This window comes from Pocillopora verrucosa, chromosome 8 (genome assembly GCF_036669915.1).
Source record: "Pocillopora verrucosa isolate sample1 chromosome 8, ASM3666991v2, whole genome shotgun sequence".
NCBI classification, from domain to species: domain Eukaryota; kingdom Metazoa; phylum Cnidaria; class Anthozoa; order Scleractinia; family Pocilloporidae; genus Pocillopora; species Pocillopora verrucosa.
Window position 1 is genome coordinate 1,837,594 of NC_089319.1, and position 25,158 is coordinate 1,862,751.

Consider the following 25,158-nt stretch of genomic DNA (forward strand, 5'->3'; position numbering starts at 1 on the left):
CAAAGGCATCACATTGGGCCTATTTGAGATGATCTCCTTAACAAAACCATGAAGATTAGCATGCGGAAAGTTACGTGTAAACTAAGGTTCTGCACCATCCGCTGTCTGAGTTGACAAAAAAAATGTCAACACATAACCCAGTTAAAACAATTGATGATCTATTATTGTTTACACGAACCTTAGACCTCGTTTGCTCGAGAACAGGTTTTCACATGTTCAGTGAAGTAATCACTATGCCGCTTTTATACTTTAGCAAACGAGCATTAAGTATTTTTTTTAAACAATACTCTTTTGTGTAGTTTATATTCGAGTTAGAAATGCTCTTCACATCATCAAACAGTCCTAAAACACGAAATGTTGAGTTGAGTCCGACCGGTTCCCGCAGAGAAGAAAGCGTTGGGATCAGATTGCAGTAACATGTCTCTTAGCTCTAACTAACGTTAGAAAAGTCACCTTTAGAAACATCCGGATTTCCCGCGACCACCACCGTGACTGATCGTTTTTCTGTAGAAAATGAATAGATGACCAAAAACACTGATGACCAATCATATTGTCATGCTATATATATTGATTAGTCGCATGATCCATCTTTCCAACCATCAAGCCATCGCTCATCAACCTTTGAATAATCAAATTCTTTTTTTCCAAGCCTCTTGTTCACTTCATTAAGCACATGGCACATCCACTGACAAAAACTGTATCTGTTGCTTATGTCATGGGGGTGAGTTTGTAACCTGAATGAAAAAAAAAATCACGATAAACACTACACAATTTTCAGTCAAATGAAAAATCTAATGCCTGTATTGCTGCGCTACAACTTACCTTTCTCTAAGATGTGAAGCACAGTCTTCACAGGGATAAAATCTGGAAAATATTTTTACAAAACCAGCCATGTCATTTTGTTGTTGTTGGGAAGGATTGTCTGGATAATAAGCAGCCATTGTATGAAGAAAGTTCCATGTTGATCGGCTTATCAAGGGGACACTCTATACTGGATTCATCCTGAGATGCTGAGTCATGGCTTTGAGATGAGTTCTTGCTATAACTCTGTTAAAAAAAATGAATAAAAACATGCAACTAGTGAAAGGAGATAATTTCATAATACTAGAAAGTGAAGAACAGTAGAAAAGGAAAGATGAAAAAGGAAATCTGTAAGGAGAGAAGTTTAAAGGAAGGGATGACTGGGAGGGGTGACAGGAAAGATGACGGGGGGAGTGGGGAGATGAAGGGAGAGGAGTGTGTAGGGAAGAAGGAAACCAGAAAGTATGTCAGGAGGAAGGGGAGGGAGGGAGGAAACAAGAGGTTGTCACTGAACTCTACACTCTGACCACAAAGACCATGAGACGCCCTAAAATAACAAGTTGGAGGTGTTATGCTACTGTATCTAGCTCGAGTAGCACGGAAAGGGAATAATACTGATCAATGTAGTTAGGCATCTGTTTAACAGGTCTTAACAGTGTCTTATTAATAGTTACGATTATGCTTGACTGAATATTAACTGTTCACTATCCTTGGAAAGGTTAATGAGCAACCGAAGGCTATTTGAGTGGAGCCGTAATTTCCTAACAAAATCGACAGTCACCCACTCCGGTAGTTATGCATGCGCTCGCATAATACTATGGAAACGCTTTCAGTGATTTGAAATAGCTTCTGATGAGAATTGGGTTAAAAATTAAAATTAAAGGATTATTCAAGATTTCTGAGAGGAGCTTATCATTGCCACCTAAAATTTGGGGCAATCGAATAACACATGATGCAACCCAGGTGATGTAACATAATTTCTCCATCACGTCGTAATGATGTTCTTCTTTCAAATATGTTGTAGTTCGGATTCTATTGATTTTGTGATGATCTAAAGACCTTACCGTTGTACATTTGTTTCTATTCCCTTGATTCATCCATGAATTGAAATCCGTACATGCACGACAGGGCTTTTAACAATGCAGAGGAGACATGTCTTGGTCCGACATCTTTACAGAAATTAGTCAATACGTTACGTAAGAGCACATGACTAGCACTAACAAACAATTTGTGAGCCCGCGTTCCTTAGTACTGAAGGGCGGTAGGTTGTCGGCTCCGATAGATCTTTGAGGTAGCTCTTTGGCCTCCTGTAATCACTATCCCTATGTTCCTCTTGGGGTTTACCGAACGCTATTAAAACCCACAAAATGTTAGACTTTCAGCCATATCACCGCGGTCTTTTGGTATCTCTTTGCTCCACGACCTAGATTCAGGATGTTACGTGAAGCTAACGAAGCAAGTAACCAACATGTCACAGCCTTTATCCACAAATATCCTTTTATCCTTCTTTTTTCGAGGGTTAAGCCGATAAAAATTGACCGCACTTTTGCACGCATGCCATTGTGGACGTTAGCCAACGTCAATTTTGTCACATTTGCATGACGACGTTATTTACGGACAACGCGGTATTTGCGCAGTTTCACTTTCTAAGAATAAATTATACACTATGCATGTTACATTATGCATCGATAGCAAAAGTGGAGCCAAGATATATGTAAGTTATCTTCACACTCCCAAATTATATTTTAACTCTAACCCAGTCGGATCTTCATTGTTGCGTAATTCCATCTTCATGCGTCAGCGGCCATTTGTTTTTGACCTTCCTCACCTGAACAGAGGAGAGAGTACCCACATTAATAATATATTCCCGTAATTGATCTCTGCATAGTTCAAATTTCGCTAAATGAACTAAATATGTAGAGTGTGTTTTTATATAATGTAGATACGTGAGACGCATTTGTGGAAAGTGCGGGAGTAATTTTTGCGCAGAAACAATTCAAGGCATTCTATTTTTCGCGCTTTAAACACTGCCGCACGATGATGTTTACGGTAATGAAGCTCAGTCTTAGGTGTGTCTAAAAATTCTAAGAAATTTGATATATCACGGGAGACTCAATATGGCAGCATTTTCTCCTCAGTAAAATATTAGTCAGTAATACACCTTCTCATGTCAAATCTTCATATGCACCATGAAACTTCCCGTCGTTTCTGCAATAACTTTCACAGTGAACTTACAACTTTTGACATGGTAAATAATTCAATTGTTTCCCAATACTTAAACGCAGGATCAACTCGCCAATTTTTTTCTAGAATGAAATTGATACTCGGTAAGCATCATTTATTACCAATGCCTAAATAGAGCGGGCAGAAGTCACTTATTTATATGAAAAACCTAATGATTAAAACATTAAAAAGGGATTTGACGCAAACATTTGAATAATAACCAAGATGAACACTTTCCATATTACAAATTTAATGGACTTTCAATTGTCTGTACATCAGCAGCTGCTGTGACAGGCAGACGCAACAACCATTTAAGTTCGAAACTGATATGCATCGGCAACCTAATTAAAGGATGTTTTATAAATGGGCAGTCTGTGTACGTATTTATAACAATAATCTTCATCTCGCTGGAGGATACCTAGTAAAACGACAGCTTTTGTAAGTGAAAAAAGCAATACATGTTTTTTTTTCGCGCAAGCCGGTTTAACCAAATTAATTTACCCAAGATAAAGAGACTATTAATTAATTTGAAGTTTTTTCGCAAATATTCGTTTTATGTGAAAATGATTCACGTGCGACATTTTTGGCCGACTACCCTGCGGAAACCATTGTGAAGATTTTTACCCAGACTAGCCACGAACTGAAAAGGTGAAAAAAAACTTTGGACTCACCATGTGTTAAAAGCCTGTATAACACTGTTCAAACATTGAAGATGCAAGGTTAGCTGTTGACGAGTTTGTGGGTCTGGTTAATAGCTGAGATAACAGAAATATCCTTGCGTTCTGTAATCTACATCTACTAGTTATCATATCTACGCTTCCTTATTCACAGATAGTATCATTACCTGACTTGTTTTGCAACTTATTTTGTAGGCGTAGAACACACTGTAGTGATGGTATACTTGTAGGTTTGTGAGCGTGGCTGCAGCACTGAAAACGTGACACATGTACTGTGAATAAGTTTTGGGCAGAAACGATTCACAAAACGGACGCATTGACCACGACTCTTTAAGCCCCACAATGGAGAAGAACTTGCAATGGTGGACCGAGGTTGCAGTTATCATAACAGTATTCATCATAGGGCTTGTAGGAAACATATTTGTTCTTATCATAGTTAACGAGAGAAACGTTAGGAAGACAATTCATGGAACATTTGTTACAAGTCTGGCTATTGCAGATTTGGTTTTTTTGTGTTCGGATTCGCCTGTTTCTATTCTACAACACTTCAGCCTTACGTCTGAAACATACTACTGCAGAGTACATCTGACTGTTGTTACAACCGGATACAATGCAGGACTTTTCACCATCACATCCATGGCGATCTATCGGTGCCATGTTGTAACAAATCCTTGGAGGCCAAAGCTAAAACGAAGAGGTGCAGTAATATGGGTGTCCTTCGTGTGGCTGGCAGCTTTTATTTTCGTTATTCCACTCATTGTTGTTAGTAAAATAACAAAAGATGGCAAATGTATAGAAGATTGGCCTTCCCTTGCTCATCGCCAGGCATACACCGTCTCACTCCTCACAGCACAGTATATTTTACCGCTGCTGATAACAGTAATTTGTTACATACGAATATGGCTTTTTATGAGAAATCGACCGGTGTTTCCGAGAAACAGCAATTTATTCATTAACAGATGGATCCCAGGAGAAGAAAATACAAGAGAGAGTATGATAATACTGAAAACCGTGGCAGTAATTGTGTTCTTGTTTTTGGTGTTGTTGTTGCCTAATCAAGTCGCGTGGATGCTGTTGGATTTCAGAAATGTTTCCTATGAAGAACTTTGGTTTGTTGCAGATATACTAACAAGACTCCATAGCTGTCTAAACCCAGTCGTCTATGGGGTGATGAATAAACAGTACCGTCGTAGTTACGTCACGTTTTTAACACGCACCCTGTGCTACCGTCACGTGTCACGTGTCGCGCAGGCGACACGTGACACAGGCAACATAGGATAAAAGATAAAGATGAAAGATACATAGTTTATTCACAATCGCTTTGCAACTAGAAATTGAATTACACGCTTATTACAAAAAATGATATCAATAGTAAGATTAAATAGAACTATCAGTGGTTTAAAGCAAGTTTTTACGAAAATTTGTTTTTACATCTGTTTTGGTTATAAATGAAATATGTCGATTAAATCTAAAATTCTATCAAAATAGGTTTAGGCTTTAAGGGCATTAAAAGTGATAAAACTGATAAGAAATCTTTTTGTCTTGAACACGCGCTTAAACTTTCGTTTATTTTTAAGGTTCAAAGTACTCGTGTTACGAGCAGGAAGAGGGTCATTGAGCTTATTCTCTTCGCTCTGAATAATCTTATCGAGTGATTTGTCAAATAATTCCTGACGGCGATCTGAAGTTCATTTAGGCCTGATTCAGCCAATGTCTTATTGTATGAGCAAAATGGAAAGATGATGCGCATTGCTCACTTTTGTATTCCTTCAATCTCCTTGGAAAGGTATGTGGGGAGACCGTCATGGGAGACAGGAAATGCATTCTCCGTGATCGAACTAATACAAGTGCTGAAAAACTGCTCCAACTCACGGATATCAAGACCAGATCGTTTAAGTTATGTCACAGTAATAATTTATACCAATGGGGAGTTATGTGTCTATTAAACTTATCTTACGTCACTGACGTCACCAAAAATAGAAAAAGAAAAAACAAGAACCTAACAGCTGAGTGATCTCGTCATAGAGACAAATATTTATGCATTCACAAGGACTATAATTCAAGGTGATAGAAGCTAGTTTGATGACTGAAACATACACAAGCCTTTTAAAAGCCTGTAAAGAAAAGAACTGGCTATATTCAGGATTAATTTATATCGGAAACAATAGCAGGAGTAAAAAGACTTTTACATAAGAAGTGCAGTTATAAAGTAGTAGACTTTAAGATTCATTTTGTAGGCTACAAGCAGTCTGATCTTTTCGGCGAAGTCCGTCACGCGAGGAAAAAAAGAATCTGTGAAAAGAAAAATGATTTTAGTGCGCCACGGAACTCTAGAAGTGAGGTACGCAGACATCAATTTTTTTCCACTGATTTTATTCCTTTACTTGCGCTATGGACTTCGGCGAAAAGGAGGGGCTGCTCGTTGTCTATTCCTCCTGAAACCTGATTGAAAACTGTGCACGACTTGTGTAGTATTTGTAACGATCACTCGAAGTTCTTATCTTTGACATAAGCACCATCATGGCATTAACTTGTTCATAATCGGAAAGCAATGCAATACGGTTCTCTAATGTATTTACTAATATGCGCTCGTCTGGCTTAGTAAATTTAGGCAAGCGTGTATATGAGAACTTAATTGTCAACCTTCTTGTCTTATATCTTAAATATTCCTTAGAGTTCAATATTGAAGCTTTGATTTTCCTGTTTCATGATGAAATGGCACATCTGTGGAGGGGAGTGGCATTTATAATAAATTGCCTTAAGGCCCGGATGTGGATTGATTCTCTAAAATGGAAAAGCGGGGCTATACGACTCAATTAAATACAAAGGGCTCATGAGTTCATATCAAGGATTTCCCTGTGTAAACTGATGAATAATTCATTCATTTTTCTTTTCAATATCTTTTCATGAACTAATCTTACTTCGTTACAAAAGCTATTACCTTTCGCCTCAGTCTCCCTGCCGACGGGCCACTAATTTTTTCTTGGTTAACATTTTTTTAAAACAAGTGTGAAACAAGAGAATAACTTAAGAAAATCGTGTTTCTGACAGCCTGACCTTTAAACGTTGTCCTTAGTCGGGTAAAACTCAAATTAGTCTCTTATATCTTAGTTTATTCCAATCATTTTCACCCGACTCAGCGCTGTAAAGTTGAGTTCAAGTCCTCTTGCGGCCTATAAAAACTGTTTTTCGTAACATAATCAGTCTTTTCTGGAATTGCTTTGGCAAAAAATCAAAGCCTATTGTAACTTATTACGTATGGTTAGTGAGACACCGTTCTTAAAATAGCTGCGCAGTATGACTTCGAATTAAATTTAGACTCTGAAATATGTCACTGGGAGGATGCTTGTTTCAGGACGACTTCTCTTAGTTCATGAACTAAGTTTTACTCTTTTCCTTCAGGTGAAAAAATCAACTTCAATTCTTCAGAAGCCTCACGGTTTCTTCCTGTGTATCCGAAATTCTAGGCGGGTCCTACAGTTGCAGTTCGCCGCATCGAACATGGAGAAAGCAAAAGTACCTTGACACATCTCCTAAACTGTCTGCTCTGAAAACAGTAGATGATCGGATTAACAGCTGAGTTTAAAGTTACTAGGACAACGGTTGTCGTGTGAACTATGTCGCCTTGAGAGTTTAATCCATAGAAATCAAGAACATAGGCAATGAGATTGGGAAGCCAACATACTGCGCAAACAATTGTCACGGTCAAGACCATTTTCGTGACACGTTTGCGCGACTTGATGACGGCGCGCTGTGATTGTTCTACCGGTTGCGAACTTGTGACCCAGAGTTTAAAAACCACTCGGCTGTAAAGAAGCGTCATAACAGACAACGGTAAAATTCCGACTACAATGAGCCATCCAAGGCTATAAGCATTCAAATACCAACCAGAGGGCCAATCCTCGAAGCAAAAATCTAAATCCTCGTTGTATTTCACCAACACATATACTGGAAGATTCCAGAGGATTGAAAACAGCCAACAGGCAGGTATGATGAATTTGAGTTTGGCCTTTGTGATGCGTTTTTTCTCGTCGTGTGGGTACAACACCGCAAAATATCTTTCAACTGCAACAGCAATCAGTGATACCACCGAGACCACGCCCCCGGTCCATACCAAATTCCCTCCGGTTAGGAACTTGCAGAGGTAGTCCCCTGTGTGCCCCATGGGGTGTTGGTACGTGTGAATTAAGATATACCGAGGGATCACAAATATAGCTACCACCATATCGGCGCAGGCGAGATTCACCAACAAATAGTTCATAGCGCTTCTCATCAGCCGGTTTCTCAGGACAACAAGACAGACCAGAGAGTTACCGACGAGGGTGATTAGCACAAGAAACGAGAAGGCCACGCGAAGGCTGATTTCCGCCGCTTCTGTGTAAGTGAAAAGCGACATGGTGTTTTTGGAACCAATACTTTGCTGAAGATGAGCAAATCAGATCTGAAAATAACAAGGAAAGAAATTGTCAACAATGTTTTTGCCTTAGTGTAAAGAATAAACATTCTACGCTAAGTAAATCATAGGTTCTAGTGAAGTTCTGTTGTATTTGGTCTGCCCAAGCTCGTCGATTCTTGGAGTAATTAACATCGAGAGAGGATAAGCCTCTCTTGTTAATAAACATTTTTCTGCTCTAACGTGTTTTCAAAGGGATCACATTGGGCCTATTCGAGGTGATCTCCTTAACAAAACCAAGAAGATTAACATGCGGAAACTTACGTGTAAACTAAGGTTCTGCGCCATCCGCTTTCTGAGTTGACAAAAAAAATGTCAACACATGAGCCAGTTAAAACAATCGATGATCTATTACTGTTTACACGAACCTTCGACCTCGTTTGTTCGAGAACAGGTTTTCACATGTTCAGTGAAGTAATCACTGTGCCGTTTTTCCTTCGATCATAACATTTGAGCAGCTACGAAAACCACTAAAATGATCGAAGATGCCTCAACTTTTTTGATAAAAGGGCAAATTTTTAGTATTCTACTAAGTGCAGGGTTTGCAAAAGCAATACTTTTCTCAAACATAAATATAATAAACGAGCTTTGTAAGGCACCGGTTTTTTGAAATATTGCCAAAGTCAACATGAATCATAGATGAAGACGTCCAAATTTTAAGTTGAAAAAAAAATTTTTAAATTCCGCTGTTGCCTGCAATCAACTGAAGACCGATGAGGTCGTGGACTTGGCGACATTATTACTCTACAATGATTATTTTTAGACGTGTTTCACATGATTTAAATTTGAACAGTCAAATAAATATTACCCGAAGAAGAATATCTTAAATGATCAGAAATGTAAGCGTCAGTTCTTAAACTATCTAAATTGAAAGTATCTTATGTAATAATTACAACCGTCCCTACCATATCGAAGTGCATATACGATTAATAATATCCTAATTCAAGACATTTCGTTGGAAACCTGGTCAAGGTTCCAAAAGGATTCACGATTTGAAAACCTTTGTATTTTAGGGCAATTACATCGTAATCCGTAGTTTAAAGATATGTTATATCTTCAGTGCTGTATCATCTTCATACATGTATCAAATCTATCGATGTGAAAAGAATGAATCAGTGCTATCCAGCCATTTATTTTCTTTGTTTTCGTAGTTCTGTTTTTAACTTTTTTAATCTCGCTGAAAAGGGAAAAATATCCCAGCTGCATGCATGGTTGCTATAATAATCATAGCCTTGAGATCATAACAATAATCTGATATAGGACCACGGGTTGTACGCGGCAAGGCTGACCCATCATAAACAATGGGCTTACGTTAGCCGATGGAAAGGCTACGAGCTTGTTCAGAACACTCCATCACATATCGCTAACTGAGATGCAAAGTTAATTTAACTTTTGAAGTGACGGTTAAGAATCCAGTCGGAAAACGTGTTATTTCTTAGAGGCTGAATGAAAATGAAAACTAAAACGGATATATGTAAGCTTTAAACCTTGATTACTCCAAGATTGGCGTTACCTTCGTTTAATATATCTTCTGTTATTATCTATAACTGGAATATCAGTGTTTAAAACTGGATTGAAGAGGTACAAGTCATAAAAGGAAATCATAAGTTGACCAGATATTGCGCCAATACTAAAGTTTTGGTTTCTTTATGCTCTAAACGCCAGTATCTAAACATAGATAAGAAATAATTTTTTTCTTATGCAAAACTTCGAGTTTTGAATCACTAACCAAACACATTCAGCAGGTCGCAACAAAAATTGAACGCTGATTCAAGCACCTCACATTGTCCCTGAAATAGAGGACAAAGCGCGCGCAAACCACAGCAATTTGTCTGCCTTTCAGAGATTAAAACCAACACAAGTGTCGGTCGGAGTAAAGTTTTCGACTCCAGGCTTTTGTAAAGTAAAAGCGTGACTCATCAAATGAAGAGTGAATGAGAGCTCCTCAGAGTCTCTAAATGTAATATTTCAGTTCTTTAAAAAGCATATGTGGACAGTTGTCATTCATTTTCTAATTACAAGTACTGGTGGAAAACAAAATTCCTAACGTGCCATCCACGATCTCGTAAAATAAATTAAGAGACCCCTTCTTGTAAAGCGTCATTCTCTTAGTAAAAAGACCCTCTAAAGAGCACACGTAGGATTTACCATCAATTTTCGGAACTTTTTTTTAACCTTTCACCTCCGGAAACAACTAAAAAGGCAATTTGTCCTCTTAAAATGGCGATATTTTAAAAATATAGGCGACGAGAAGAAAGAAAAATATCAAAAGGTGTATGACGTTTGATTTAGCATCAAGTACTCAGAGAAACATGCATGGTAAACAGTGTGGACAATTGTATATTGATCTTGGAAATGAGAAGATGAGGGAAATGATATAATTAAGTTGCACGACTATCTAGTGAGGGCCTCGATGGTGTTTAAAGTTAGCCGTAGAACGGCCAAACAATTTAGCCGTTAGGCGTAAAAATTGATACATTTTAATCGTTGGTCGTAAAAAAAAGTTAACTGTAAAAATTTTTCATTCAATCAAAAGAGAAGGAAGTTCCATTAGCCGTTAAGGCCATTACGCCATTGAGAGCCTCCATATTGCGTTTCCTATTTTGCAAAGTGTTTCCTCAATTATCAAAGAATTTCTACGTAAACATTGGCCGTAGACTATATCTTTACTTCATAGCCACGAATTGCTTTCATGAGAGGCCTCGGATATTGCAACTAAACTTCGTGTTACGTTTGGTAATGATTTTCCAGGTGATGTTAGAGATGAAAATTACGTAGAGATGCTAAACGAGTCTAGTTGGATTTGGCCACTGAACAATTATACTCTGCCCAAGTGTTTCGAAGTAAAGATCCCACGAACTGAGTTTTGAATAAGAAGGTCAATTTGATAAAAAAAAAAAAAAAAAAAAAAAAAAAAAAAAAAGACAACAACAACAAAGCAAAATAAAAACAATAAACCAAGAACCTAAGAGCAGAAAAAGAAAAAAAAAGACAAAGAAGATCTTCCTATTTTGTTCGATCTTTTTCCATTTGAAGTTGCCATTAGACTCCTGTAAAGCGAAAGGATTATAAATGAAGAGGAAGTAACTTCTTTCCATTTTAAAAGGCTCATTTAGAACTAACTTTTCCCGCGGCACTGAAATGTAGTTTCACACATTCGGGTGAAAAAAGCAAGGGGCTGCGGTACTTTCTCGTTTCTCATTAAAAAGACATTTTGGAAAGTGATACAATAATCAACGATTTTTAACTCACCAATGTTTTATAGTTAGTCAACTTGTCCCCAGACCGTCGCAGCTTTCCTCGAATCTTGGTGCAAACTATTCTTACGACTGCTCATCAATAAAGGCGTAATCTGGCGTACATTTACTTCTTCTCATGTCAGTCTTTCAACTTAAAAATGATCACTGAGCTCTGACCCCAATGTCGCCGAGTTACGGTACCCGCTGATCAGCGAGATGTCACGGTATTGATATTGGCTTACGACTGAACAGAAAGATACTGAACTATTGACGTCAAGACCTATTTTCAGTTCTTCCTCTCGGGTTCCCATACTAAAAAAGTGATCTAGATGTTTTTTCGTCCTTTAGCCTTCTAAACTTAGATCTGCATGTTAATCTGAATATTGTTCCTCTCTGTATCTGTCTTAAAAATGATTAATTGAAGGTTTTATGGCTTTTGTCGGCGGCACTGCCGATCGGCGGTTCTGTCTGACCAAGTAATTGGAAGTGATTAGCGAGTCGTTCAGTGTCTCTTGTATAGAAAAGAACGTTCTAATTATGGATTCCATAGCATTAGATTGCAAAATGGATTTCATCTTTTTATTTTTTGATTTTCCCAAGATCAAATTCATGGTCCTCATAATAGTTAACTGACTGTATATTTGCTCAAAAAATTTAGCGCACATTTTTCAAGATTATATTTTTTAACATTTGCACGGGTTAAATTTGGTATGATCTTTCTATTTTGACGTTATTCTCATCAAATAAATATTTCGCAGCCGCGACTCTGACTCAACATATGTGGTTTCGTGATGACATTTGAATGGAAGGGAATAAAAATCATCACTACATACTACCAGTAGTTGTGGTCTAATTAATTACATGTCGTCGATATTGAACCAAAGCACAAATATCGTTGTGGTTTCGAATCGACATGAAAAGCAAATAATTGCTCCACATAGCGTGCTGTGTTCATCTTCTTGAATGTGAGGACTACATTGCATTTCTATACGACAAGCTAGAACCTCTTTCTTTGCTTATTTTTGCGCCCACAGCGCTAAACGACAAATATGATATGAATAAATCTTACTCATCAGAATGGAATTTTCCGTTTCTGTCGTTATGACTCTGTTCGTGGAGGGCATATGGTCATTGATGAAGTATTTTCCGAAAAATATCCTGCAGATTTAGAGCCTTTTATGACCCAGACAACTCAATCATCAGAAATGTTAATACCACCTGTAATTTTTTCGTTGCCCTAAGCTCTCACACGATGAACTTTTTCTGATTAGAACGGAAAAACTGAGAGATTATGCGGAATCCCTTGTCTCGAAACGATGCACGAAAGTGTTCTGTAAACAACACACGCTAGGCGAAGTCCTAACCCATATTATACTTCGTTTTAACTTTCCTTCATTATTCAATTCAGTTGGTTGATATTTTCTATTACAAATAGATGGATGCAAATTGAATTTGCATCAAATGAACAATATATTCAATACGAAGTGTAGTAAAGGTTCGGTCAAAGCTGAACTAATAAAAACTGAAAACAGTTTCCGGCAGGTTTTGGTTGGTATTATTGTCAATGAAAACTACGAGATCTCTTATTTGCTTCCAGTAAAATATTTGACATTAAGAAATTTACTTCCTTTATCGATAATTATTTACTTTGAAAGAATCGCCTTGATGTTGTTCTTAAGCACTCGCATGGCTGACTTTGTTAATTTAACTCCCTTTGAAGAAAATTGAGCATGAAAGCGAAGTCATGAATGTACGTTAAATTTCTGAGGCAACATCGATTTGTTAGCGGTATGGTCGTGTCCATTTTAAAACTGACTACCTATAACTTGATTATAACTCGTATCTTTTCTTGTTATTTTTCAATGCATGTATATAAATTCATGCCAAAATACTTCGTCGTTATAGTTTAAAGCTATGAGTGATGCCAAACCTATTTAAGCTCAACGAAGTAAGAGAGAATATTGATCGGTTTAAGTAAATGAAAGGTTTTTAATAAGCCCTCCAATTTCCAGATTACGTATTGTGAAAGTGTTCTTGAATACATCTGTTAAATCGGCACTCGAGCTTCTGTCGCATGTTATGGGAATTCATAATATTCGCATATCAAAATTGATAACACACGGACTATAGAAACATTCAAGTTGAAAACAAACATATCGATTGTGAAAAAAAAATCACTCGAAAGAAAAAGAGAAGCAAAGTATTCCGAAGACAGCTGAATCTCAGAGATTCAATAGCGAATCTAAACTTTCTGTCGTCAAGCGGAAATCTCACTCACAATTTATCTTTAGTAGTGCCTTGATCTGACTCCTACAAATAAAAGTCGTTACTTACCTTCATCAGAGAGTTAGTTGGGTAAAATTTTGAGAAATTAATTGACTGAGACCCCAGAAGAATCCACTATTTACAAACAGCAGTTTCGTTCTCAACTAACGTTTGTCTTGCGTGTAAGCGGCAGCACCGAAATCATTAGAACTTTGAATATCCTGGCTGGTTAATAGAGCATTAAATTTATTCATCATCTTTATTTATTCTTGTTTCAAACCCGACGTGGTGTGAGCAGTTTAGTAAAGTGCGGAAGAACGGTTCAAATAATGTTCCATCGCTTCAGTGTTAATCATCTAGTCTCTTCTCTGACTAAATTACTTTCTGTGAATCTGAACAACTTTTTTGAGCAAACTTATCGTGGCATGGCTCATCGTGCCCAGTAACTTTCGTGTCAAAGATCCGGAAGTCTGAAAGCTATTTATTAAGCTAAAAAGTCGGGCAAAATACCAAAAGGTGCTGAATTTCAATTTTTTAAATCTATGCTTTTGTAATTCAAGTTTGGCTAATTGGAATCCGATAGCTTCAGGAATAAGAAAACCGTAATTCTGCAGATAAATGAAACCTTAGCCCAATGCATCACAAGAAACCGCTCGTAGTGTAAAATCAAAGCTTCATACAAAATTAAATCAATTGGGTTTTTTTTTTAATTAGGCTTTGATATTTGATATTTGTATGCATAATATAGCCCGTGATTTTAGAATTGATTTCTTAAAATTAATTATTCAGTTTTCTTTGCCATGGGAATAGACACCTGAATCCTTATCCAGCAGAATTGAGACACCTTTTCCATGGGTTGACGGAGAAAGAGGATAAACTGATAAAATTTATGGGAAAGAATCCTCGATATTAGATCAGGGTCAGAAATAAATTATTTGAGCAATCAATTCTTGAGGACTTATGGTTAAAATTCTCTTCTTTTGTTTGATTCACGTAACTAGAGTTATTTTTTCGTTCGAAATGTTTCTCTAACCCATGAACACAAACAATTGCCTTAATTAATTTACCTCAAATGTTGACTCAGTTGTATCCATGCACTTGCTGATTCACAGGTGAAGCCTTTGCTAGCTTCGAAAAATACTTTAAATTCATCTTAAGTTAACTGGGAAAGCTTTTCAACTGAAACGGTTCTGATCAGAGTGGGTCAGGCTGCAAAGAACGTGAGTTGAATATTTATGACTGAAGAATGTTTGTGATCGCGGGAAATGCTCAGCATGCTGGTAGGAAATGTACCGAGAAGTAAATTGAACCGGCCCGCTGTTATCAACTGATTTTCGGAAAACATTAAAGAAGAGAAACTCGTTAGCTTGCGGCCCTTGGTCGAGGTACCATTTGTCATGTAATGTTACAGATAAAACTAGAAATTGTCGCTGGATTTGATTAAAAAGACATCCTAGGTTGCATCGAGTGGAAAAGGTCGTCAATATATGATTAAGAAGTCTAAACCAGAGGTTAGCATTGGGTATTTATCCAAGCGTTATTTAGCAAGACATTTCAACGTGACATGTAAAACGATATGTCAAAGAAAAAAAAAAAAAACGAGATTCTTGATTTTTTTTTTTAGAAGAGCGATAAGCTTGAATTAACGTTTGAATATTTATGTCTCCCGAGAATTATTTCGTTTCTTCCTTTCCTCAGGGGGTGGGTGGGGGGAAATTGGGCCGGTTGTATTTTTAGGTCATTTTGCATATTCTTTGCCAGGGTGATGTCACCTGATTTCACGTGATACACGATAAATTCTCGTCCCGTTTGTTCATTCCTCTTATATCAGCTGTAAGACTAAGTGTTGAGGTTTAAGTGATACAAAGTTACCGAGACTTCACTTGGAAAAACTTGGTCCAATGCTCGCTAGTTTTCATACAAGCAATGATTGATTAATAGACTGGTGTACAGACATTGTGGTGCATTATTTCCCCAAAGCAATAATAACAACTGCGATGACCACAACTAAATCCTGGATATTTCTTCATTTCAGTAACGATCATTAGCAACCAATTAAGGAACTGGTGTATTATAGCTATCGTACCCGCTGTTCTCGGGTAACTTGTCAAGGCTACTGTCACGAAATGTCATGAAATGTCAGCCGACCGATTAGCTGTAGAGGCAGAAATTAGAGGGTAGTTTAGCCTTCCGATTTAATGTCTTTTAGAATCAGTGTTGCTCCGAATTGCGGTTAATAGTTGTTAATTAGAATTTTCAAGTTATGCTTTCATCCTACGACGGTTAAAACCGTCGTCAAAAATTTGACTGAGGGAAAAAAAGTTACCAATATAATTAGAATCACCCTGAAATGTTCAATAAATCATATTTCATGCATTTCATTAGCCTTGATTGTACCATTGTTCACTGAAGATTGAACAACACAACAGTTGACTAATTTGACTTCATTTTTATTATGTCCTCAGTCTGCCTCGTTCAGTATGCGGTGTTAGTAAATCTTATTGTGTTATGCGGTAAGTCTCTCTAGATTTAGTTTGTCGTAAAGTAACTTGCTTCAAAGAGGAATTGAAGGCGACATTGGTTGTTGAAAGTTTTTCCTTTGTAGTACCTGTAAGGCGGGTGAAATTTTGATTGAAAAGCAGACTACCTCGAATGTATGGATGAGTTTTCTGGCACAGTCACTAAGTCTTCTAAGGATCGATTACCCGAATAGAGAAGAACAGTATTTTCCATCAGTTTGTGATAATATAACAACAAAAAGAAATATCGAAATTAAATATACCAGCAGACACAGGTCTTAGTTGAATTACATGAAGTGCAAGGCTCGTGAGACACAAATCCAGCACTGAGGGAGCCAGATAAACAATAGATTTCCTTTTACTTTAAACAAACTCATCACAGTGGAACTTATGGTCAGGGACTGTTTAAAATCAATTTTACAATTAAGAAAATTTTCCTTTTCTAATCAGAAGTATTATGGTTGGTCGCCCTCATTGAACGTGCCTCTCTGCTACTCAGAAAGTAGCTTCTTGTTTATTTACATCTATGTTCTACTCCTTCCTAGTGGGAGGGCGATATGACTCTCACATTAAAATTTCTCAAACAGAGGCAGTTGTACAGCGCTTTCTTTTCCCTTTTTCCTTAAAGTCCATTTTTATGTTATTGATATCAACAGCGGCGACACTTAACACAGCTACTACTGAACAGTCTTTTTCCCAGAAAGGCCACGCCCAAACACAGGGAAAGTCAAAGGTCCTTCCACCACGAACACTGCCGGGAGATATAAATCACGCGGGGGCGAAAATAGGTCAGGAGTTTTATATCAATGTAAACTCTAATATTGTTTCGAGTTAGAATTGAATTTTTTTTTACAAAAGCTTCTTCCTTTGCAACAAATGGTAATATAATGTGGCTTACGGCATGTGACGAGTTATGTATTTTGATCTTGCTTATTCCAGACGTTCAGTTAGTAAAGAAATAGTAAACGGCACGATATTACGTAGCAGCAGAGCGAAAACGCGCGGGAGGCCCTCCCTCATTTTCACATTTACATTACCCACTCCTCCAAGGCAGCAAAATTGTCACTCCGATTATTTTCTTGATCAGTTACGACCTTTTCCGTCTCCCTTCAGCCAAAGTCCCTCAGCACTACCAATAACAGAAGGACTTTTGTTAGATGCTTAATGGAAAAGTTGAGCCGGAACAATGGACGATTTGTTGATACGGGTTTGGGTCAGGTCGCGACTCGACTCAGACCTCCCTCGTCTTTTCACTCCCCCGCTACTATGGTTAACTTTGACCTAATCACAGGGTGCAATATGCAGAAAGCAAGACGAGTGAAGACTGGCAGACTTGCAAAACTCCACCTAAAGACTGCATGAATTCATTTTAATAATTACATCTTTTCGTTTCTTTTATTTGCTATTTCTATATTAGGAAATGTGTGTACGGGAGTTCCTGATGGTGACTACGCCGACATACATAACCCGTATGGTTATATTACCTGCCAAGGAGGTCACACAATCCGTAAAAACTGTCCACCAGGGAAGATGTGGGACACAGAGACGAAAAGCTGCGTTATGCAACTGAAGTGATCGTTTGCTAATTAAAATAATTTTGTTTTTTCATGAATAAAGTCAATGATCTGATCGTTTGCAGCCTGTTTGTCGGTCATAAGTATCGTTTCCCTTTTCGGAAAATTCCCTTGAGTTTGAGTGAAATTTTCAAAGGTAAATCAACTGGAATTGTAAGGCTTTTACAATTCTGAACAGCTTTTAAAATGATTACTGACATGGGAATAATGAAAGATCTAAAGAAGAAAAAAATCATCAACTTTTTTTACTCCGTTAGATCTGAAGAATTTTCGCTAACTAGGGGCGAATCTTAGAATTTTGGATAGAAATGTCCAAAATTACTTCTCTTCCTGTCTTCCTTCAATTCTCACGACAATTAATGTCTCCAGGTCCGAAAAACCCAAAACAAAACCGTTCCACGAACATTTCCTAAAAACCCATACTTTCAGTTTACTGAGAAACTATGTGAAACTATAAATGTGCTGAAGTATTGGGTACACACAAAAATAACCCTCTCATCGCATGAAATTACGTAACTGTAAGGTTTGATCCTCTTGGGAACGCAGAATTTTTCACTTTCTCCCAGGCTCATGACAAGAAGAGTAAACATCATTCAAGTCTTGAAATCCAAATCGTGTTGAAATCCTAGAGCCTCGCTTTTTTTTTTCCAAATTAGGTCCAAACTCACCTGCCACGGAAGAAGACCGCGTAAAATCGTCCTTATGCAACATCGTCCTCTTTTTCTTTTTCTTTAACAAGAAAAAAACATGATTATACCACCAAATGATTATTTAAGATGAAGCGAGTATAAAAACACCAACTCTATTTTGCAATTTCAGCTTTGAAAGCCACACCACGCCCTTTAAATACAACACCAGTTGTTTAGTGGCCTGACTAGACAATGAGAATCATGATCATGATTTAGTACTTTTATCTCTCATTTTATATTCCTTTATTTTTTTACGAAATTGCCCTCTTTTAGAAGCTTTCAGTTGATGCGCTAAAATTGCATCTTTAGAATATTTTTATAGCTAGGTATAATTGATCCTTTTCGAAAATATCTGTTTTCATTAAATTTTCAAAGCATTACCTCAGTTAATGTTTCCCACGTCAGTCACTTTTAGTTTCATTAGGATGCATTACAAAGGAGTACGCCAAAATAATCAGTTTTCATCGAGAAATATCCAAGAACAGAAAAGAACCTCAGCTTTGCCAAGCTGAAGAAGGTAAGGTAAGTTAGCCTGAAATATCTTTTTTTTTTAAATGACTGGTAATTCAATTTATGGTAGCATTATATCCTCGAATTGACATTTTAGGATCATTAGCATAGTGAAAATCAGTCTTGATTGTTTCGTTCCCTTCGGGTCAGATTCTCGTGAGTCCTTGGCCTCTGCGAACAATGTCTTATGCCTGAGGCAAACTCGGGGCTTGTACACGATAGGGTCTTTCACTTCTAAAAGGATAAAGAGCCCATAAGTTAAAAATTACTACGAACGAACCCAACTCAGCGTAATTAACAAAAATGAAATGAAAATTTTACTGATTTCACAACCAGTCAATGCCTAAACACAAGAGTTTATATTCTCTTGCTACACATTATAGACTCGAAATTCTTGTCGAGGCTATACGCGTTGATCTCTTTTCTTGTTTCAAAGCTGTCTCGATGCAGATCAAAGATGCGCAGGTCATATTGCTCGTCCTGTTGGACTGGTTTGTTCAAAACAACGGTGGGTACATCTACATGTCAAGTGAAGATCAGTGAAGGCTTAGATATTTTTGATTTGACAACTGACGTAACACTAGACGCTAATAGCATAGACTGACTGATTTTTGACAATTAGTGAAGTCCAGATTGATAGATTCGGGGTTCTTAAGCTGGTTAGGTCCTTGTATTATGTCTTGTAGCAGAGCAAAACATTTACCACTCCCTCCCCCCCTGCCCTTTCCAGCCATATGTGTATCAGTAAAATAAGGCGTTCATCTGAAATGCTGGGGATTGAAAAGCAACGAGGTGACAAATTTTCTGGAAGGGGGTAACAATACTGGGACGTTGCTTTATGTTGAAACAGGATCATGGTGTGACTGTCACGTGAGTCAGTCTCGTATGCCGGCTGAGATTTTACAAACGTATGTCTACTTTTATCTCAAGTAAAAACACTTCGGGGCAGATAGATGAAACTAGGATTAAGTTGAGGAAGGTTGAGCAGATAAACATACTTGGCAACGGACAGATTTACTATTAAATTGTGGAGAAGTTCCCGACGAAAAGTTTAATTACCGCCGGATCTGTTACCAGCCAGAAAGGAACTACTCAAATAATCCGCAAGTTTTTCTACTTTCTCTGCTGGGAAATCTACTCTGAAAAAGTGACTTCAAAATTTTCTTTTGTAAAATATTCAGTATCAGAGCAAAGAACTGTTAAGAAAGCCTTTCTTTCGATCTCCAGGAGTAACACAATATATTGAACCTTCCTACAAATAAACAAATGAAGTCCTCTCCGTTTGCAGATCAAAATGCAATAAATTAATGTCATTTCATTTTCGACAGTTGGTAAGCATCTTCTTGTGGCGTACTGGGGACAAAACAGCTCAGGAAACGACTTTCCAAATAATCCTGAGAAAGAACTGAAAGACGTCTGCGCCAAACGGAAGTACGACATTATTGTGATTGGATTTGTGGTGACTTTCTTTGGAAAAAATAACAAAGGTACGTGAAAAATCATGAACGACAAAAAGGGAAAAACTAATATACTCGTGCGGTCACCTTGTGTTAGCGTCACGAGGACAATCTGTGGTAACTTGCGTGACATTCGCGTACATAATAAGCTACTGATTTAGATTTAAAACTTTTCAACACAGATGAGATGCCGGAGGTGAATTTTTCTGGTCACTGTTGGGAACCTGCATCACCGCAACTCCCAAACCTTTATAGGTGTCCCAACATCGAAGAGGGCATAAAAGCTTGTCAGCAGATGGGGAAGAAAGTTTTAATATCGCTTGGAGGAGCAACAGGCAAAAATGACCTGACAGATGAGAAAGCAAAAGTGCTGGCTAAAAATCTCTGGGATCTGTTCCTTGGAGGAAAGGAAAGATCCGACATCAGGCCATTTGGAAGGTGAAATAACATTACTTCGAACAGGGAATCATGATCTATTGTTAGCCATAAAGGATATGGGGGGGGGGAGGGGGGAAGTTTGGTGGAAGGATTCTGGTTGTGTAACTGAAAAACTCACCAGGGCCCCCCGGCTCTGTAATATTCTTATGCCTCTCTTTGCCCCTCCCTCCCTCCCTCCCTCCCCACCTCTTATTGGCTGTTAATTGGCAGTCGATTTTTTTAGTCCTCCTCTTTAAACTCTGCTGCGACGACTGTTTCCCCTTCCGTCCCCTGTTCCTCTAAAAAGACTTCTCCACTTCCCTTCCCCCCCCCCTCCCCAACTCTAGGCGATGAAATAAATGGTTGTCCCTAATTTCCGTAATGTTTCTTCCAAAGTGCAATTCTCGACGGTATCGACCTGGACATCGAGGACGCCAAGTCAGAAGGCTATGCTCAGCTGGTAAAAAGTCTTCGAGATCTGGAGGACGGCTCGAAAAAGTATCTGATTACTGGTGCTCCTCAGTGTGTATATCCTGATGCATCTCTCGGCCCCTCCGAGGGTACTGCCCTGACTGACCAGGGAGCCCAGTTTGATCACGTCCACGTGCAGTTCTATAACAACTTCTGCCACACTGGCGACCAAGCACAATTCTATCCAACTATGGACAAGTGGCTTCAGTTTGCATTGGACGCTACCCGAGGAATGATACTGAAGAGAACTGCGGAGGTTTTCGGGCCCAAGATATTCGTGGGGATGCCGTCTCACCCAGGGGGTGCAGGAGATCCCAAGTATTACCGGACGCCTCAGGAGGTGGCCGCGATCTATGAGGTGATTTGTTCTGAGCTTTAACCAAACAAAAATCACGCAGGGAAGAAAGGATCCTGACATATTCTTTGAAACCTCGCTTCAAAATTTTATTTCGCGCACAAAGTTTTTTCCTTGATCCACAGAAACAAAAATGTCAAACTCCAATCCAGTCTTACTGAGGGCCTCACTTGTTCATTGTCCGATTTCTTGTCATCAAATTCTACAAAGGAAAATCCTTTTTTCCATTCATTTTTAAATTTTTTTTCTACACAGAAACTAAAGGATAAGCCAAACTTTGGAGGGTTCATGCTATGGGATGCTTCTTGGGATCAGCAAAATGTCATTCAAGGAAAAGTCTATAGCGACCACATTGCGGATATTATCAGCGAGAGCGGCAACTCAGGGAAACCAACAGGAGTCCCAACCACAGCTACACCTGGGTACACCCCAACATCGGATGGATCGATTACCCCTGGGGAAACTTTACCTCCGACAACTCCTGGTGGGTCTCCACCTCCGACAGCCGGAGGTTCTACGCCTTCTACCTTACCCGTTGTTCCTACGTCTCCACCATCCCCAGGGGGAGGTGATGGTCTTGGTATGTGGGATTTTTTTTTGTGCCAGTTGTTTGTATGTGTTATGATAAGCAGATCAGAAAAAATGTTGTGAGAAATTTAGAACACATAATTACAAAGGGATGGAATGCAATCGAGAGATGCTGAGAACGACTTGGTTTTATCTGTGACAAAATTTACAATGCAGTGTGCAATTAGTGTTTAAAAGGTTGTCTGAGCAATTTGTTATTGAACCATCTATCACGGAGTCGATATCGAGAGAGGCAACCGACCAGCTTGCAACATTTGAGATAGATCGCTCGTAGACTTGAATCAAAAGATTTTAGTCTCGGTAGAAGCTGTTATGCTGTTGATTTTCAGCCATATAATCAACGAAATTTAGGTAAGGGAATATTTAACAAATAGAGAAGCCTTGACTGTGCTCTGTTCTGTTATAAAGCACGCAGGAAGCGGCTAGAGCACGAAAGAAGTGTAGGGAGAAACACGAGACGTAGTCGAGTGTTTCTTCCCACTTCCGCTTCCACTTCCACTTAACACTTTTGCCTGAAGTTTTTAAGTCTCTAATATAGAATCTCGAAGTGAAATGTTCCTTGAAATTTTGAATGAAAGACAGCTGAATTCACCGGAACATGAAGATCACTCGTGATGACAGCGCCGCAAAACTCGGCTGCAGTGACCGATGTGAATTGCCACTCAACGTATCGGAAAGGATATCAGAGCAAGCTCTTATTTTTTCACTCGAAGGGCGGCCGATGTAGTTTCTGAGGCTTGCTTTACTGTGATGACCGGAGATCGCCATGATGAGCGAGCCGCGATGAAGCGATGAATTCGCTCAGACACCGTTATGATTAGTATGAATTTTAACAATTATGCCAGTTTGGTTATATTTTTCATCATTTCTGTTTTGGCCTGTTTTGTTTTTGAACACTGAACTTTATATACTATACGAGTGTTAGCTGTGTTTGATTTTTACTACCGTACGTAAGCTTGCAATCTTACTGAGCGTGAAAATCTTTAAAACTCGGAATGTTTATTTTGTTTTTCCTTTGAGGATTTTCGTATCTGCTCACGTTTAAATAACGTAAATTACGGCGCATGGTATGTTTACAAACCTTTGTTTGATTCTTCTGTTGCTATTTGCTGGCTCGCTTCAGTTCCGAAATTTCACTTTCAATTATCGGGAAAAAGCTAAAAAGAAGTCCCGGAAAAAGTCGAACATAGTACAATTGGCAGATGGCGTGACAGCTTTAGCTCAGTTCTATGCTCTATACTCTCATAGAGCACGCTCTTTCAACCAATGACAGCGTGCGTTATATCCGAACTTTATTATAAAAGGAGACAGAGTGCATTTTGAAAGCTAACGTCTCTACAAGGCTGAAAACCTCAGCTTTATGTCGGAGGAAAGAGTGCACATACTACATTGCAAGGCTCGAAACTTCAGCTCTAAAAATTCCCGATCGTGGTTCATTATTGGTTAAACAACTTGTAGTTGATCATAAACTCCTTTTTTACAAAAAATATTGTGAAACGCATATTGTCAAGAGATTTTTAGAAAGTCTTGCGATGCATTCTGAAACAAATCTATTATTTTCCCACATTTTATTATTTTTAAGATTTTTGCAAAGGAAAAGAAGATGGGGACTACAGAGATCCGGATAATCCCTCGGGATACATATCCTGTTCCGGCGGAGTGACCCACAAGAGAAAGTGTCCCCAAGGGCTAATTTGGAATGAAGAGGGAAAGTACTGCGATTGGCCAAAGAAACTTAAATCGAACACAAGGGGGAACCAACGTCCTTTCTATTTCAAGCACCCAGCAAACGTGATTCAAGTCTTGAAGAAGCGAACGAACGAAGGAAGAGTCGGACGCGGAAGGAAAATGAACGAATGGAAGAACACAAGAAATACTGAATGAATCAGTCACGGAAAGAACTGATAACAATTGAAAGGACTCAAAGTATCTCCTCCTGAAATAAATCATGTTTACTCGATTCAATTAAATTTTAATCTATCCAAAGTAAAAAATCGCATCAAAGTAAGAACGTCTTATGGATCCCTTTATTGATTAACGCCTCTCTTCCAATTTGCTTCGCGAAAACAAACCTTTATCGCCCTTTGCACTGTCAAATATTGCAATAACATTGTAATTAGTAACGGAAGCTGTCAGTTAATTAGTTCTCCTGCGACGTAAAGTTGTTTTCGCGGACCTATTTCACATAGATGGAGCGTTATGAAAAACTGATACAATTTCGTGTTCTACTTCACTGAGTAAAGGCAATGGAAAAGAGGTTGCTTCTCTCAGTTAAGCTCTACGAGGAAAATAATAAGCTTAACGCTGAACGCGTTTGTGCATTTTTTCTTAAGACAACAAAAACGTGATGTCTTACAGAAGAAAACAATTTGTATCGCGACTATCTGTTGCGAATGAAAGGACGGCCAGATAATGATATGGTTGTGTTACATGGTTTGCCTATTTACGAATTTGGTAGAGGATACCTGCCGGCGTGTTTGACAAGTGAACTTGATGTCATCGACGTTCACCACAAGACTCAAGGAGGGAGTTAACCCTCAATCAGTCTAAACAGGTTACTGTAAATAACTCTATTTTGCAACTGTCCAAAACACGTGAACCTCAGCCGATGGAAACTGTGTCACCAGCAGCATCGATTCAACTACTTCTGGTGCCACTACAAACTATCATTTACATAGCAACTCCTATAAACAGAGAATTGCGCCCTAACATGTATTTCTAAGGCGATATTCACTTAATTTATTTAAAAATTGCTTTAAATAATCAAAATACATTACTCTATGCAATGAATTACCTACTTTTTGACACGAGAAGGAGAGACTCCTGAAGATCGCGACATCAACAAACGATTGGCCGCTTTTAAGATTAACTTTCATCTTATCTCTCTACAGTGCATTTTCCCTCCATGTTCCGCACTTGA

At 38.4% G+C, this 25,158-nt stretch overlaps 4 protein-coding genes and 1 pseudogene across 6 annotated transcripts; 3 read left to right on the forward strand and 2 right to left on the reverse strand.

Moving 5' to 3' along the window:
• Positions 1-571: 571 nt before the first annotated feature.
• LOC136283125 (FAD-linked sulfhydryl oxidase ALR-like) lies at positions 572-2,009 on the reverse strand (annotated as a pseudogene).
• A 2,034-nt stretch (positions 2,010-4,043) lies between these two features.
• LOC136282850 (neuropeptide FF receptor 1-like) lies at positions 4,044-4,982 on the forward strand. Its single transcript, XM_066170797.1, has one exon. It carries the CDS (start codon positions 4,044-4,046, stop codon positions 4,980-4,982), a length of 939 nt encoding a protein of 312 aa, XP_066026894.1.
• Positions 4,983-5,330: 348 nt separating this feature from the next.
• LOC131790887 (QRFP-like peptide receptor) lies at positions 5,331-14,855 on the reverse strand. Of its 3 annotated transcripts, none has more exons than XM_059108146.2 (2): positions 14,726-14,855; positions 5,331-8,142 (listed from the first exon to the last, which is right to left on the reverse strand). In XM_059108146.2, the coding sequence occupies exon 2, from the start codon at positions 8,095-8,097 to the stop codon at positions 7,165-7,167; it is 933 nt and encodes a 310-aa protein (XP_058964129.1). In that variant the 5' UTR covers positions 8,098-8,142; positions 14,726-14,855; the 3' UTR covers positions 5,331-7,164. The 3 variants fall into 3 exon arrangements, with proteins under 3 accessions (XP_058964129.1, XP_058964138.1, XP_058964123.1); XM_059108155.2 differs by lacking the exon at positions 14,726-14,855 and adding an exon at positions 8,419-8,560; XM_059108140.2 differs by lacking the exon at positions 14,726-14,855 and adding an exon at positions 13,728-13,865 and having other exon boundaries at positions 5,332-8,142.
• Positions 14,856-16,059: 1,204 nt separating this feature from the next.
• Positions 16,060-17,752, forward strand: LOC131790904 (uncharacterized). Its single transcript, XM_059108168.2, has 3 exons — positions 16,060-16,171; positions 16,834-16,965; positions 17,595-17,752. Exons 1-3 carry the CDS (start codon positions 16,114-16,116, stop codon positions 17,750-17,752), a joined length of 348 nt encoding a protein of 115 aa, XP_058964151.2. The 5' UTR covers positions 16,060-16,113.
• A 1,127-nt stretch (positions 17,753-18,879) lies between these two features.
• Positions 18,880-24,874, forward strand: LOC131789196 (uncharacterized). The gene is made up of 7 exons (XM_059106281.2): positions 18,880-18,957; positions 19,387-19,458; positions 20,279-20,437; positions 20,590-20,845; positions 21,221-21,653; positions 21,906-22,230; positions 23,821-24,874. Exons 2-7 carry the CDS (start codon positions 19,395-19,397, stop codon positions 24,120-24,122), a joined length of 1,539 nt encoding a protein of 512 aa, XP_058962264.2. The 5' UTR covers positions 18,880-18,957; positions 19,387-19,394; the 3' UTR covers positions 24,123-24,874.
• Positions 24,875-25,158: the final 284 nt, after the last annotated feature.